The sequence below is a fragment of the Pholcus phalangioides genome, unplaced genomic scaffold, assembly GCF_987345545.1.
Source record: "Pholcus phalangioides strain wild (caught in Gottingen) unplaced genomic scaffold, Ppha-v1.0 ptg000015l_1, whole genome shotgun sequence".
In the NCBI taxonomy this organism is placed as follows: Eukaryota; Metazoa; Arthropoda; class Arachnida; order Araneae; family Pholcidae; genus Pholcus; species Pholcus phalangioides.
This window is the reverse complement of record NW_028301608.1, coordinates 105,604,565-105,621,419: the sequence shown is the minus strand read 5'-3', so window position 1 is coordinate 105,621,419 and position 16,855 is coordinate 105,604,565. Positions and strand designations below refer to the sequence as shown.

At 37.9% G+C, this 16,855-nt stretch overlaps 1 protein-coding gene across 1 annotated transcript; it reads right to left on the bottom strand.

The window, feature by feature from the left end:
* Nucleotides 1–1,347: 1,347 nt before the first annotated feature.
* LOC149077269 (NFX1-type zinc finger-containing protein 1-like) lies at nucleotides 1,348–7,803 on the bottom strand. The gene is made up of 3 exons (XM_089242367.1): nucleotides 6,330–7,803; nucleotides 3,888–6,215; nucleotides 1,348–3,047 (listed from the first exon to the last, which is right to left on the bottom strand). Exons 1-3 carry the CDS (start codon nucleotides 7,801–7,803, stop codon nucleotides 1,348–1,350), a joined length of 5,502 nt encoding a protein of 1,833 aa, XP_089098493.1.
* Between the last annotated feature and the right edge of the window lie 9,052 nt (nucleotides 7,804–16,855).

Sequence of the window (16,855 nt, the reverse complement as noted above, 5' to 3'; positions counted from 1 at the left end):
TCGGGGGGGGGGGGAGGGGTTTAGGATTTGCTGACTTTTGTTGACAAAGGGGGAAAGGGGGGGGGGTTTGAAGGTTGCTTACGTCATCAACCACCCTTTTTGAAGATATGAAATATTCTAAGCTGCTCACGAAATTTTGCTGACAAGTGGGGGGGGGGGGGGTCAAAAATGGCTAGAAATCTGCTTACGTAATACTTGAATGGTCCTTTTCGTGAAAAACGACTGAAAATCAGTTGCAAATATCTTTCGATATGCACAGTTAAACAACGTTAAGCCCAAAAATTACATCACACGAATAACTTTCCATTGAGAAAAATTTCTTATTCATTGGAAAAAAGTAACAGCGGCTTCAAAATTATTCTTCGAGTCAAAGCTAAATTTTTTCTACCAAAAAAAAAAAAAAAAAAATAAAAAAAATTCCATCATTTAAACCTCAAATTCATCATATTTCCGGTGTTTATGCATAATCGCCTGTTCGTTTTCTATGAGTGAAGTGCTGTCATTGAATAAAATTTCCGAATAATGCAAAATTTGCGCTTCTCGCTTTTAAAGTCAATTAGGTAATTTTTCTTTCCCTAATGGGATGAACTTTCTTTGCTAATGGGATGAAACGGGAGAAGAAAAATCGGGACAACACCGAGAAGTAGCGGCCTTAACCCATTGACGCCGATTGGCAAGAAAATTTGCCATTCGACATTCTAATTTTTTTCTTTGCCAATAAATAAGTGGGTGTGGTTCCACTCAGTGTTTTTTTCTTTTTCTTTTCGAAGAACCAAAGTCTTCTTTAATGGGTTAACAAAGGAGTTTTTCGAGGAGATTCTTTGTTAAATAGCTCTGGGGAGCCGCGGATAAGCGTTGATTAGGGAAAGGGACGCCACAGGTGGAAAAAGTTTGAGAATAATAGGAATAATCGGGAAACATGGGGGGGGGGGTGACATAGGGGTCTACTACTACCAAACCACACATGCACTTCGTTCAAATTCCTTTGCAGAACTTCTAACGAATTGATATATGTTGGAATGTACGCATTGTAAACCTACCGTGAAGTTTGTTTCTGTGTAATGATTGTTATGTGTACTGTTGCGATCTGCCATCAATTTTTCTAACTATGAGTGAAGTGTTGAATAATTGTATCGTTGCAGGCGTTTTGATCTCTGTGGCAAGGCTTTTTAACGGAGAGATCAGCTCGCGCCTTGAAGTTGGAAACCTCAGAAAATCAACTTCAGCCGACGACCACTGTGGTGACGGTGGGGTACGAACCGACATAAGGTCTACAACATAGGCGGCCTACAAACATAATCTTGTTCATAGAAAAACCCACAAGGATCTTACTACGTATGTCTTGGCTCACAATTTAGATGTGTAACCACACTCACTGCATACAAGTTCTTTCATTCCACCTGCTTCCTCGCAGAAAACATGACCATTCGGGCATGAATACCAGTACCCTTGAATTAAATTCATACACTTAAGAGTGAATGTGTTTTCCGTGTAATCAAAGCTTTGCTCAGTGCTCCCTATGGCTTTGCATGCAGTGCTAAATAGAGTGTTGACACGTCTTCCTTCATTGTCAGTGAAGGCTGCTCGTTTGCACAACAATTCAGTAATTTCACCTATAGCAGATGAAGCATGTGCAGATAAATAGTTTTCCAGTTCAGGAGGAAGCTCCTGTTTAGGGACTATTTGCAGATGGAAATACTTTTTAGTAGAGCTTTTTGGCGAATAAAGTCTTTCTGGAGTAAAGATCTTTAAGAAGTTCAAAAACTTGCACAGTGATTTCAGCCTTTGTATTTCTTGAGTGATATCACTGAGGCGTTGTTTGGATGCATGTGGAAGATCTATTATGAACAATTCCATCATTTCCCATGTTTTTTCAACAAACATAAAACTTTTCACTTCGAATTGCTTCAGTCTTTCATTAAATGTGTTTATTGCAGATTCACAGAGGTTTTCCATTACATCTAACAACATTTTTAGCATTGTTAACGCATTTTCAAATCTCACTATCTCTGATGCTTGCAGTATGTTTCGTGGATCCAAAGATTGGGACAGAAATCTCAATGCATTTATGAGTGTTTTGTGAGAATTTCGCATCCTAAAATATTTCATTGATTTTGTGCTTTTGTTCTTTATAGAGTGCATAAGCTGAATGAATTTGTTCAGCTCTTCCTGTAACGCCAATTGCCTTTCAAGCGTCCGAGTTCCTTTATTATACATCGCATATTTTATCTTCTCAAAATTTGCTTTGAATTGTTTAATCACATTATCAAAATGGGAATTCTTTCGTATTACACTTCTACACAACGGACAAGTCTTGACTTCTACTTCCTGCAAATCGTTATCTAAATCATTTTGAATCCAATGTTTGAGATATTCTAGTTCAAACACATGGCCACAATCTTCTAGTACAATGTATCTATTGTCTTCTGCATCGGCATCGAGGAATATTTTGTTTTGTAAATTGCACATGGAGCATAACTTTGGACAAGGCTCTCCGCACAAGCCCACACATGTATGTCCACATCTTAACAGTTTCTTGCAGGGCTCGTTACATGGGGGTCTGTTACATAATTCTCCGCAGGGATTCGTACAGACAAAATGCTCACACTTCCAAGAGCAGTCTTCTAGGCAGATTTGACACGGAGAGTCACACCTGTTGTAGCATTTTCCATGGTCACACCAATTTGAGCACCTCTTTTTACAAGGAGGGCAGTTTTTGAAACATAATGACTGACACTTGTGACCACATAGCAGCATACGTTCACACATTTTTCTGCAGTATACGTGAATACGGCCCTGAAAACACTTCTGGCATGTCCCTGAGCATGTATGGCCACATAATAAGCGAGCATTACACTGTTCTACACATTTGTGAACCAACTCTTCTTTATTATCTGACATCCAGCATTGAGCTTTAATTGTGTGACTACAAGGAAGTTTCACGTTTACCCTTTCCGTGCATTTTTTTCCACATGGTGCACCACATTTATTTGGGCATGTATGGCCACATGATAATTGAGCTTTGCATCGCTCTATACACTTTTGGGCTAACTTTATTTTATAGTTTGACATCCAGCAGAGTGCTTTAATTGTATGGCTACAAGGGAGCTCCACATTTATCTTTTCCATGCAATCTTTTTTGCACAATGCTCCACATTTATTTGGACACTTATGACCACATTGCAAGATTTTTTTGCATGCTTCGTGACATGTGTAACAGCTTTCTGGCATACTGCATGGAATGTATACCTTGTGGTTGCACTTTTGTAGTGATTTTTCAACTTTGACATCACATTCGCACATTTCGTGACAAATTTTAGAACATTTATGACCACATTTCAGAACTCTATTGCAAGGTTCTCGGCACTTGAAATGAAGAATTGACATATTACAAGGGACATGAACTTTGTGTTCACAGTTGGGCAATGATTTCTCAACTTTAACAGTACATTTAGAGGCAAATAGTTTCAGGTTATCAGAAAAAGAACATTTTACTTTCATTTCATGAGAACATGGGAGTTTAACGTCAATAATTTTGTTGCATTCACATGGATTTCTCTGATTTACATTCACATGGAAACATTTCTTTGAACATTTGTGACCGCATTTCATAACTTTTGAACACGGTTCATCACATAGAAATTTATTCTCAGGTATATTACATGGTACAAAAACCTTGTGCTTACAATTCGATAATTCTTTTTCAACTTCAACAACACATCTCTGAACTAACCTATCCTTTTCAGAGGACTCGTGACATTTTACATTCATTTTATGACCACAAGGAAGATCTATGGAAACTATCTTTACGCAGGGCTCACATGGAATTCCACATATTTTGGAACATTCGTGATTGCATCCAAGTATTTTTTCACATGGTATCGGACATACTTCATTCTGTTCATGACACAATATTTGAGCGTTATGTTTACACTGTGGAAATTGCTTTTCTATCATCACTTTACAAGGTTGGCATTTTTCGTAACATTTAAGAGGACATCTATGGCCACTTATACATAACCGTTCACAGTTTTCATTACATTTTAATTGATGACGACCATTTATATGACAGACCTTGCCACAATGATGACCACAATTTAACATATAATCACACAGATTCGAACACCCACCTCCAGGTACATCATTAAAATCATTCTCTTCAGATACCTCTGTAAATACATCAGGATGATTCTGACATTGCAACCTTAATGAAAGACCTATGGTATTCTGTTTTTCAAGCTGCTCAACAATTTTCTTCCACAGCACACTCTTCTCAGCAAGTAAATCAAAATTGCCAATGCAAAAAAAACCTTTCTTTGCTCGTGAAAGTGCAACACAAACTCTATTAGGAATGTTTAAAAATCCTATTTTACCTTCGCGATTACTTCTCACAAATGACAATAATATTATGTCATTCTCTTCACCTTGAAAATTGTCCACAACAGTGATTCGGACTCCGCTGAAAAGAAATTTACCTTTGGTCATGTTACGTATAGCAAACATTTGACCAGCATACATGGTCAAAATAGTTATTTGAGATCCTGAATAACCTTGAAGCAAAAGGTATCTGCACAGTTCTACAATGAATGAAGCTTCGTGTAAATTAACTTTACTTGTAGAACCTGCTGTCTGCTTCTCGGGAGACACGTGTTTAATAAAATACATGTTCTTTGTTACACCAAGGATATCTGAATAATTCATTACAGAGTCATGGTTCTCCAAAACAGGATATATATGTGGAACAATCAGGGCCGAGATACATGGTCGCATTCTATGCTGAATTTTCAGCTGGCGATATTCCAAACCATTAATGATCATTCTTTCAAACAACGACAAATCTAAATTGTATCCAACAGCCAGCTCATAAACATTTGTGCTAGGTCTTAACTGTTGATGGTCTCCAATTAATATTAGATGCTGGGTATCTTTTGCAAGTGCTGTAATGATGTGAGCTTCCAGAACTTCTGCAGCTTCTTCAACAATAATAATTCGTGGATTCAAGCCAACCACAAGATCTCTGTATTTTGCTGCACCTGTAGTGGTCATTCCTACTATTTTTGCATGTTTCAGAATGGAGAAGTCTTCAGCATTTTTTATTTCTTTCAGTTCATTTATATTTTGTTGAAGTTTTTTCTCTAGCAAGTGGTATTCAGAAATCATGTGTTTCAAGTGTTCCTCCTTCCAGAACTTGTATAGTCTCCATCTGTCATCTAACTTAAGAGTTGAAAGGAACCGGATTTCCAGAGCTTTTCTAACCGAAATTGCAGTAGTTCTCTTTAGCCTCTCCAGAATTTTTTTGGTCATGTTGTTCCCTCTGAGCAGTTCCCATTCAGAAACTTTAATAATATTACGAGCATGAGCTCCATTCTGATTGTTAGTCTGTTTCAAGAATTGGTACAAATCCTCATTTCCAACATTGCGCATGTCTTCCATATAGTCTAGATCCTCTTCGCCTTCTTCAACTATGTAAGAGAATGTGTCAGCACACGACCCATCTTTTGTTTCATGCATAACATTTTTTTTATCCACGCTCATTCCTTTGGATACACAAGGTACTGCAACACCATTTATCAGTGAAGAATAGCGAATATCTTCAGATTTGATGCCAAGCCAATTACAAATAGCAACATAACTATTTTTTATGCTTCTAGAATTGGCGAATACATCCCATTCGTAATAGTGATGATTTACTACAAATTCCCACAAAGCATCATTCATTATATACTTATCGCAGTTTACTATATTTTTATGGATCATTGACATCACTTCCTGGATTTGACAAACAGATTTTTTCAAATTGTCTTTCATTTCATATATGCATGAATCTTCACTTCTTTTCCTCCTTAATCTATATTCAAGCTTCATATTTTGAAGTTGGAACTCACAGAGGTTCCTATTGGAACATCTTCCACCTATTCTTACCATTTTTTGAGTAAATTTGAGTAATCCTTCTAGAAATTGATCAAGAGCATGATTGGTGTAACAAACTATAAGAATTGGTGACTTTGTATCAGACCGCCATACAGCAGAATTTCTGAGCAAAAGATGAACAATTTTTAATCCTATGTAAGTTTTGCCAGTTCCTGGGGGTCCTTGGATAATCGCAAACTCTTTTGTCATAGCAGATCTTAAGGCTTCATATTGAGACTCATCTAAACCAAGTTCTTCCATTGATGGCCATTCATTGTAATTAAGTATATTGATGCATTTTGAGACTGTATCAAGTTTCATTTCTTCATTTCTATGAATTTTACCTGGAATATAGAATTTTTTTTTATCATGGTCATCCTCATCATCAGACGAAAAAAAAATTTCATCAAAAGTATCACCCAAATGTAGCCCAGGTCCAGAAAGTAAAGGCATCATGTCATAAGTCGACAAGGTCTGCAAATAAGCCGGAGGTTTCACATGTTTTTCAAGTTTTAATATATACTCTTGTAAAGGAAAAGCTTCAGGTTGTATTTGCTGCAAAGCATCGAGGTTATGACGATATGCTTCAAAGAATGCATTTGTTTCAATCATTGTGAAATAAATGGAATTATCAAAAGTCATGATTCCATCGGATGACTCAAAACTCACAATTATTTCGCCCTTTTCCAGTTTTTCTATGTCTCTTTGCAGAACTGATGCAAAATGCATTGTTTGATAGTTATCAGAAGAAAGACAAACCAAAGACCCATGAAGAAAACGCTTGCAAGTTTTCCATTGGATTTTTGGTAGTGTTTTCAAATCCAGGAATATTGTGTGTATACTGATACCTTCAAATAATTTACATTCTCCAATGTAAACATTTTTGTAAATATGTATATTCTGTATTCTTGATTTTCGTTTTTCCTTGTTCTGATGTATATATTCATTTATTCCTTCTCTTAACGGACGAATATAATCTTCACGTAGCAGACGAAACTGAACATCTAAATAATGATTGGCATCAACATATTTTCCATGCACAAGATTAGGGCGAAGAAAGGGTTTCTCTGAAAAAATGTCTTCAACATCTGGAAGAACAGGTACACATCTATAACTTTCAGGTGGTAACTTGGCGTGTAGACGTTCATATCGCGCTTCTGTCTTAACTTGTGTGAACGTGTGATCTTGTAAAAAGCTACTGTTTTCTGCATAAATTTTACTCAATGTCTCTTCTATGCTGCTGTTTTCTTTAAATACGCTTCTGCAAACATCTCTAAAGAGTGGGAATATAACAGTAATGGTTTCCGAAGCTGATGCTGGGGAATACCGCTGAAACCAGAGAAAAAAACTGATTGTCTCTAGCAAAGATTCTTCGTGGTGACTCTGAACATCAAAAGTCACTAAGCTAGCCAAATATTGTTGCAGAGACCGTAACATGAAGTTCTTATTGTCAACAACCATGTTTATCAAGGCAGCAACATTACTTTTATATTGGGATTTACATGATCTTCCTATTGCTATGAGAACGTATGCCATAACCTCTTTGCTGATTTCTCCAGCAAGCAGAATCTTATCAAGACCTTGATTTGGATTACAAAGAGTGAACAGAATTTCATTATGACTTCTGCGCACCAATTCTTCAAGTCTTTTGGAATTCAGAGGTCTCTTTTTGGATTTACCTTGATTATGTTGAGCAATTCTACTACTGTCCAACTTACCATTGCTTTCACGCTCTGATCTCTCTAGATTATCATATGAAGTCTGGTGTTTCGTGGAAGATTCAAAATTCGGTTTCACATTGATAGATCTGGAATGGCTTGACATAAAAGTTTTAGGTTTGACAGATTGAAAAGATTCATCTTGACGCAAGCTTTCTTTTTTTCGGTGATGCATGTTTTTTATTCTTTGCTTTGGACAATTGCATGCCAGTCTTTACAAATAAATTTCAGTTCTCATCGGCTGGGTTTATTTCAAATTTTGTCTCTTTCACATTTTCATTGCTGCTGGAAGAAGTGCCAACTGAGTCTATAGCTGTTCATTATAAGGCTGACCCCTATTTTTAGTTTCAGATTTTTCATCTGGTTGGTTTGTATGAAAATCCCTAAAAAGAAAAAAGAAAAAAAAAATATATATATACACAGTATACAGATCTGCCAACATTGAAAACACAGAAGTCCTGTAGTCCTGTAATTTTCTCACAAAAATCAAGCAATTTCCTGTAAAAATCCTGCAAGCATACCGTAATGTCCCATGCATAATCCGAAGAGTACAAGTCAGATAAAGAAGAATTAAATGAAAATTAGAATAAATGTGTATATATTTTTATAAGGTAAGCAGGGATGCAACATTTAGAAGTAGCAACATTTTCTCTGAAAATCACAAACACTTTCCTCAAATTTCTCAAGATTTCATTAAAGGGGGAATAAAATTTATTTATGTAAATTACAGGACATTTTTTGTTCTCAAGGTAGCCAAATGCCAATGTGAAACTTATTGCAGTAAAATATGCAAAATATTCATAGGTGTAAAATATTTATTCGAGAACTCTATTATATTAAATATGATCAGACGTGCCATCAGGAGTTGACCATAGACGAATTGATGGGCCTCCATTGCATGCAAGAGCTTATTGAGGGTATCTTTTTCTGAGGAAGAGAGAAGTGAGAAGTCCCTCACTTTTCAAATGTGATGTGATTAGAGAGATGTGTAAAATGCGGGAATCTGTGCAAAATTCATTCTGTAGAAAAGTACCGATGAAATAGAATCACAGTAAAGCAAGCAATAAATCTATTGAACGACAATGCAGTTTCCCATCTCCGAGAAATCAAAAAGCAAGTGTCACTGGATACGTTCTTTTTGAAATCACACATAAAGAATAAGAATGCAAAGAACAGTGAGCCCGTAAATCGTCCAACATCAGAGTTGTCTTCTCCTCGTTGTTTAGAGTAAGTTAATTTGTATACATTATCGTATCGCATGTTTGTTTATGGCGTTATTACATTACATACATATATATTCTATTCTGTTATATATTATTATTATTGCATTGTATTATTGACTAAATGCTGTTCTCATTAGTCATTTTTATGTGAATGAATAATTGTGGAACGAGTTATCCGTGTTTCCATTATTTCCTATGGGGGAGTTTGATTGGAATAACGAGCGATTCGTATAACGAGCACGTTCGCGGAACGAATTAAGCTCGTTAACCGAAGTTCCACTGTACTCGAAAAGATAATTTTGGAAATAATTCAGTAAAATGGGTAGTGCAGCGGTTGTGCAAACTACCGCAATTAACGAAGTAGCAAAACCGGGGTGCATTCGGTTCTGCAGGTGTATGACTTCACGTGTGACGTCAGCTGGTACCGACTCCTGCGCCTCACAAGACAGCCATTGTTACATAGCCCTAGAATCAAGCTATCACTTTATATTTGTATGTAAAAACTGGTCAACACACAGAAAAACCAATTTTGATAATATGGGTTTGTCAAAAACCCAAAACTATGACTGGTCACCTGTAGCACGTGTGCCTCCTGATAAATTAATTGCTGAACTGGAAGTTTTTCTGCATAGATTTTAATCTGTTATTCTCCTATTATTTTTGTTCTTTTTTTTTATCTCATTGACACCTTCTTAAAGCCTAGTACAGGTATAAAAGTCTGAATTAAAATTTTTTTTCCTTTGATAAGCCTAAGAAAGACATTAAGATTATCTTTATTGTTGCGTTTTGTCGAGCAAAGTTTTGTGTCTTATTTGCTCTCTTGTTTTTTTGTCCCCTTCTGCGTGATGTTTTTGCCCTTGCATATAATTTGTTCAATGCACAATTTACACTACCAGTTGGGTCACAGGTGGGTCTGGTGCCACAGAGGGCAGCCGGAAAAGAGGGGCACAAAATTCATCCTTCCACCTCTCTTTCAACATTACAAGGGGGCACCAAAATGACTGCTTGCCCCCATCTGACCAATCATCTAGTTGCGACCCTGGCTCAGACCCTGAGCTCGACCCTGACCAAGGTTCGTAAATATCGTGATATTTTCGGAAATCCGAGAATAATGATGTCACTCTCCGCTATCTATACGAAGGTTTTTAACAGCTGGCTGATGCGCATCAACCTTGGTATTTTCGGAAATATCCGATATTTTTGATAGGATAGTCCACCTATTGTTGATTATGAAGGATTGTTGATGTTTATGCTTCAGTTTCCCAACCTGTTTTCTCCCATCGCCCTCCAGCGCAATCTAACCCATAGGATCCTATCTTATAACCGTAGCTTCTACTGTCCCCTGGAACATTCCATCGCACCTCCAGGGGGCGTTAACACCCACGTTGGGAATCACTGATGTAAAGTAATGGTCAGAATATATCTCAACCTAAAACATTCATCTGATATTTTTAGATATTACAGTCGACGCTCGATGTTACGAACCCGTAAGGACTGGATAATTAGTTCGTAAATGGGAGAGACACGATGAAAAAAAATGCGGAAAACAAAAAAAAATGAGTTAGTCACTGGCGATCTCCAAAAAATCACTTAACTTTTGTTTGTTTCACCGTAACATTTTGTGGTGGTTTCAGTAATCAATTTCAGCTTTTTCCTGCGCATGTTGCGCAACATGTGCTGCGGGACTTTTTATATAAGTGTTCTGCGACTTGTTGCTCAACTTTTCAAAGTTGCAGAACACGTCCACACCCATATACAAAGTTTGTTTCTCAACTTGTTGGTGAGTGTGGACGTACCTTTGAGGAAACAGCGCAAATGCATCAAAAATTTAAATAAATTCGAAAAAGTTTTTTTGCAAACATTATCACATGAAATGCATCAATTCATAATTTTTTCTGAACCATTCATATCTAGCATGAGAAAACAGCGAAGAAAATTAATTTAAGTTCACCGCAAAACGTTTTCAATACCACCAAACTGGTGTTTACTATTTGAACGATATCTATGTACATAAAATTGTGTGATTTTCTGTGTGTCTGTCTGCGTATATATCTGTGTGTATATATGTTCTTTATACAAATCTAAAGTTTTAGACCGATCGTCACAAAATTTTGTATATACAGTAGCCGCCGCTTATAAGAATCACGTTTGGTAAAGTCATTTTGATTCTTATAAGCGGCTTATCTAGATATTTTTCGTTGCTCCGCCCCTGAACAAAACGTATACGAAACAGGATCCGACTTGAACGATAGGCTACTTTACCTCTTTACGATCAGGGACGTAATTTCGCGTCTAAACGCCAGTGGAATAAATTCATCTATTTCTTAAATTATTTTTTCCGATTGCGAAGGGTTACAATCTACACTGCTCAAAACAAATAGGGGAGCAAGCAAAAGTGAAGAAAACCGTGCGAGACAGCCACGTATTGGCATACAATGGATAGTACATGCGTATCAATGCGCAATACAGAAAAAAGACGTAAAAAAATTTGGAATTAAGCTTTAATTCTTTGAAAATATGGAAAAAACATGAAAAGATGATTTAGGGCAACAATTTGGTTACATGTAAACGATAAAAAAAAGTACTGTTTAGACATGATGCATGAGTTTTAATAGGGCGTGTGGTCTCCTCGAACAGCTAAGACTGCTGCACACCTGTTTGCCATGGATGCGATGAGGTTATCGATCAGACTTTGGGGAATACTGTTCCATATTCAAGAAGTGCAATCTGCAAGTCTCGGACAGTAACAGGCGGCCTTGGTCGCGCAGCAATGCGTCGTCTATTTCCAAATTATCATGGTGGAATGAACATTTGACTAAAGAAAAGCGGAAACTTCGTGCAATGGAAAGAAAAATAAATTACGTAAAAGAAGATGACAGACCAGGATATATACTAGAATTTAAGAAAAAGCGTGCTATTTTCAAGAAACTAATTAGAAGCACTAAGAAAAAACAATGGTATGAATATTGCAGCCGAATGAAAGAACCTTACGGGAATTGCTTTAAAACAACGAAGAACAACAAATATTTCCCGCCGCAGCTCCTTCTTCATTTGCAAGAAAACCAAAAAATAGATATTGTGCAAGCAGCTGGACGTCAATTAAATCTTATTTATCCAGATCCGATCCGGAACACCGATCTCCAATCTCGTGACATTCCACTGCACACAAGAGATAAGACTATCACACACATGGAGATAACAAGAATCATTAACAAGTTAAACAATAGAAAGGCACCAGGTGTGGATGGAATTTGTAACAGAACTATCAAAAAACTTCATTGTCAGTTCCCTTCTCTATTCTATATCTTGTTCAATAAATGCCTGGACATTGGAACCTTTCCGGAACATTTCAAAAATGGCATGCTATTATTATTTCTGAAACAAGGGAGGAAGCCCGAAGACCTTGACTCTTACAGACCCATAACATTATTATCGAATGCTGGGAAGATATTTGAACGTATACTCATAAATAGAATGGATTATTTCTTAAACAAACAGAATTGGTTCCATCCGCTACAGTTTGGATTTAGAAAAGGGAAATCGACAGAAAAAGCAATAGACAACATGATGCAAGAATTGAAACGACAAAAAGAAAAGAGTAATTTCTCTGCTGTGATCCTTCTCGATATCAAGTCAGCATTCGATAATCTTCGCCATGAGCTCATATATAATAGGCTATCGTCAATTTCAACAATACCTGATAATTTACTTAAAAGCACTTTAAGTATTTTAGAAAAAAGAAGTATATCTATCATGACAGATAGAGGGCCTGCAACAAAGACACAGAAACAGGGATGCCCTCAGGGCTCCTGTAGTGGTCCTTTTTTTTGGAATGTTATTATTAACGACCTTCTCAAACATCAATGGCCAGACGATGTATGCCTACAAGCATATGCTGATGATATCATTCTTATAGTATCAAGCAACACATCAAAATCCATCAATGAAATTGCCACCCGATGTCTAAAAGAAATAGAAGAATGGCTTGAAATTAATCACCTGCAACTTCAAACGAACAAGATTGCATATTTCTGGCCTTATAGAAAGAAAGGACGCCTGAAAATCCAATATGATAACCAACACATCAAAAGAACACGGAACTTTAAATATCTGGGAATCAATTTTGACGAAAAATTTAACTGGATCTACCACATTGACCAACAAGTACTTAAAGCTCATAAAACACTCCAGTCTTTCTATAGGATTGGGGGCAGCAAGTGGGGTATTAACAGGCTATTCAGAAATATCTATTATCGAACCATTATCATCCCCCAATTATCCTATGGATCGAGTATTTGGTTTGCAAACCCCACCTGCAGAATGAAACGCAAGATGCTGACAGCTCAAAGGCAATACTTACTTTTTGTAACAGGTGCATATAATACTACGCCAACTAATGTGTTACAACTTTCCACTGGAAATTTACCTTTGGACCTTCAAATAGAAGTTATATCGAAAAGAAGCCGACTCCTTCTATTAAGACACAATGTCATATGTAACGATTTCAGTCTACTAGCATCTGCATACGAAGAAAAAATAACCTCATGGCCTCATCATCCAGCCATAGATCTTCAAGATAATCAGCTCATCACTGAAGAAAAAGACATTCCAACTGCCATCAAAATATATACGGATGGCTCGAAAACTTCTAATGGAGTTGCTTCGGCTTTTGTCGTCTTTCGCAACAACGTCATCATACACGAATGGTCACAAAGGCTCCAAGACTTCAACTCTGTTTTCCAGGCAGAATTGTATGCTATTCATCAGGCAATTCTCCATATACTACATGAGAACGAACCTATTCAGATTATATCCGACAGTCTTTCCAGTATTCTCGCGCTTAGAAATAATTTTTCCCCCACCCGACTTGTACGACAAATCAGAGCAAATCTAATTGACAAGCCCAACACTTTCATCTCATGGACCAGGGCCCATGTGGGTAATCAAGGGAATGAATTAGCAGACGCACTTGCTAAAACAGCTACTTCATCAGAAAATATGAACTCTGATGTTTTTCCTCCCTGGTCTCATGCCAAACACAAGATACTTTGTGTAGCGAAAGAAACTTGGCAGTCCAGATGGATTGATGGTGAACAACGGGGCAGAAAGGTCTTCCAAATCATAAATAAGACCAAAATCTTCAACCAACCATGGATTAGAGAAAGGACAATCCTATATAGTGAGCATGGCCCTGTTCCGTATTACTTAAGGAGATTTAAAATATCTAAAAATAAATTATGTGCTTGTGGGGAAATCGGAACATTTCCTCACTATATTTGGTCGTGTCCAAGCACTGCATCCTACCATCAGCCCCCGATTAATCTAAAACATTTCCACGTCTGGAAACGTCAAGTAATAAAAACTAAAAACTGGGCTGACATCATTAAACTTATCAACTTTCTAGAGGAAAATCTGTCGTTACTGCACAGCAAAAATGAAGAAGATCTCTTTGAATCTGATGAGAGTGGTGAAGACATCCCTGTCTTCACCATGGTGACTAGATCGATGGCCAGATCAGCATCGACACCCCAAATCTAATGACTACGCTGAAATTGTAAAAATGTGTTCACATTTTTTTCCTTCTCTCGGACTGTGACGTGCATTGTGCTTACCACAGATGTTTAATTTTCACTGTTTTTTGTTTCCCATAGTGATTTAACTAATTTTTATTTTCTACTCCTCATATACATATGTACTTGAAAGGACTGTGACGTGCATTGTGCTTACCACAGATGTTTAATTTTTACTGTTTTTTGTGTTTCCCATAGTGATTTAACTGATGTTTATTTTCTATTCCTCATATACATATGTACTTGAACGGACTGTGACGTGCATTGTGCTTACCACAGATGCTTAAGATTTGAATATTTCTTGTGCTTACCATATTTGCATTTTCGTGTTCTTCATATTTGCATTTTCGTGTTCTTCATATTTGCATTTTCGTGTTCTTCATATTTGCATTTTCGTGTTCTTCATATTTACATTTCCGTGTTCTTCATATTTGCATTTCTGTTGTTCCCCGTTTTTTTTTCTCTCGGACTGTGACCTGCATTGTGCTTACCACAGATGTTTATTTTTCATTGTTCTGTGTTTTCCAGTGTTATATAACTGATATATAGTATATATAACTGATGTTTTCCCCCACCCTTTTCATACATACTGAACTGTGACGTGCATTGTGCTTCCACAAATGTTTAATTTTCACATTATTTTGTAAATTACTATATATATTTTACGTCCCCCCCCCCCCCATGTACTTTGAAAAAGTGTTCTCATGTTTGATCGGGTAGGGTGGATGGATTTGATGGGCTGGGGAAGGTGTTGCTACTTTTCCAACAGATACCCTTTACGTTAGAGGTTCCGTAAGGAATATTAACGTGGGTATCTGTCTGGTAGTTCAAGTTCAAGCAATGCGTCGTCCGAGCATGTCCCAAACATGCTCGATTCAGGTCAGGAGAGCACGCTGGCCATTCCATACGCTGTATTGTTTCAGCTTCAAGCATGTTCTCCACCAGACGAGCTCTATGCGGTCGGGCATTAGCATCCTGGAAAACAAAGGAATCTCCAATGGCTCCAGCGTAAGGGATGACATAAGGTCGCAGTATCTCGTCTGCATACCTTCGGGCCGTCAAAGTGCCATTCCGAATGGCGGTCCGTATGCAGGTCCGTACGTCCACCTATGCTGATTCCACCCCATACCATCCAAACAGCTCGTCTGTATTGTGACCTTTCACGAACGAATGCGGGGTTATTTCGAGTGCCCCTGTCCCTCCATACCAAAACACGTCGGGTGTCACACTCCAGACTGAATCGGGACTCGTCTGTAAACAGCCCTTGGCTCCAATCATGTTGGTCCCAAACTCGATGTTCAGCAGCCCATCTTCTTCGGGCCGCACGGTGGTGTGGGGTCAACGGAATGCAGACCATTGGCCTACGTGCGTAGAGCCCTCCCTCATGAAGCCGATTATGTACTGTTTGGCTGGACACCCTTCGTCCTGTTGCCAAGAGCAACCGTCTTTGCAGCTGCGTAGCATTCTCTGTTCTGTTTCGACGGGCTGTTAACCGTATATACCGGTCATCAGTTGCTGTAGTGGTGCGTGGCCGACCTTTCCCTGGTCGACGTCTAACATTTCCTGTTTCTTGGAATCGATTCCACAGCCTTGCAACAACACTTCTGGCGACTCCAACAGCGTCCGCGACACTACGTTGTGTTTGCCCGGATTCCAGTCTGCCTATAACACGCCATGCCATGGATTCCGGTAAATCACGTTGTTGAGACATCCTCAAGTCACCTTGTCTCAAAAAAAAAAAAAAACACTGCGCAATCTAATTTCACAGTTACGGCAGTAAAACAGACGTTTCTGTAACATCCCGATTTCTGCCCTTATCTCCTTTTTCTGGTTTTTGACGTCATGAACTTTGATTTGCATATGAAGTTTTCTTCTTCCGTTTCCTGCTAGGCTTTAAATTATGGATGATTCATTTTAATGTTACTTACCGGTATACATCTTTGCGTAATTTTGTTAAAACCGTGTGCTCCCCTAATTGTTTTGAGCAGTGTAGAAACCTTGGTTACAATAACCATATGAAACAGAGTTGTGTAAGTTTTCCCCCCTGTTCTCTCACCACCATCGTGATATCTCAACGAGATATCGATCAACTGATAACGATGGTGGCGGTTCTCTTCAGTTCCTCAACCCCCCCCCCCCCAACACACACACTTATATAATGTAATCCTTCTATTATATACTGCCTGCACATTTAAAGTGAGGAAAAAAACTACAAAAAAAGTTTGTAGTTGAGGGCGAATAAGCAAGGTACTGTACTAATACTTTCTTATACAAATATCTCTGTACTGCTCCTTCCCACCCTTTTTTTTTTTTTATTTTTCTTACTCTTCCTTCTTTTTTTTTTAACGTGGAGCAAGGCTACCACGTTCATCGGCTATACGTATAGTACAGATCATTCAAATTTATCGCCAGCAGCTTCTACGTGAAGAGGTTA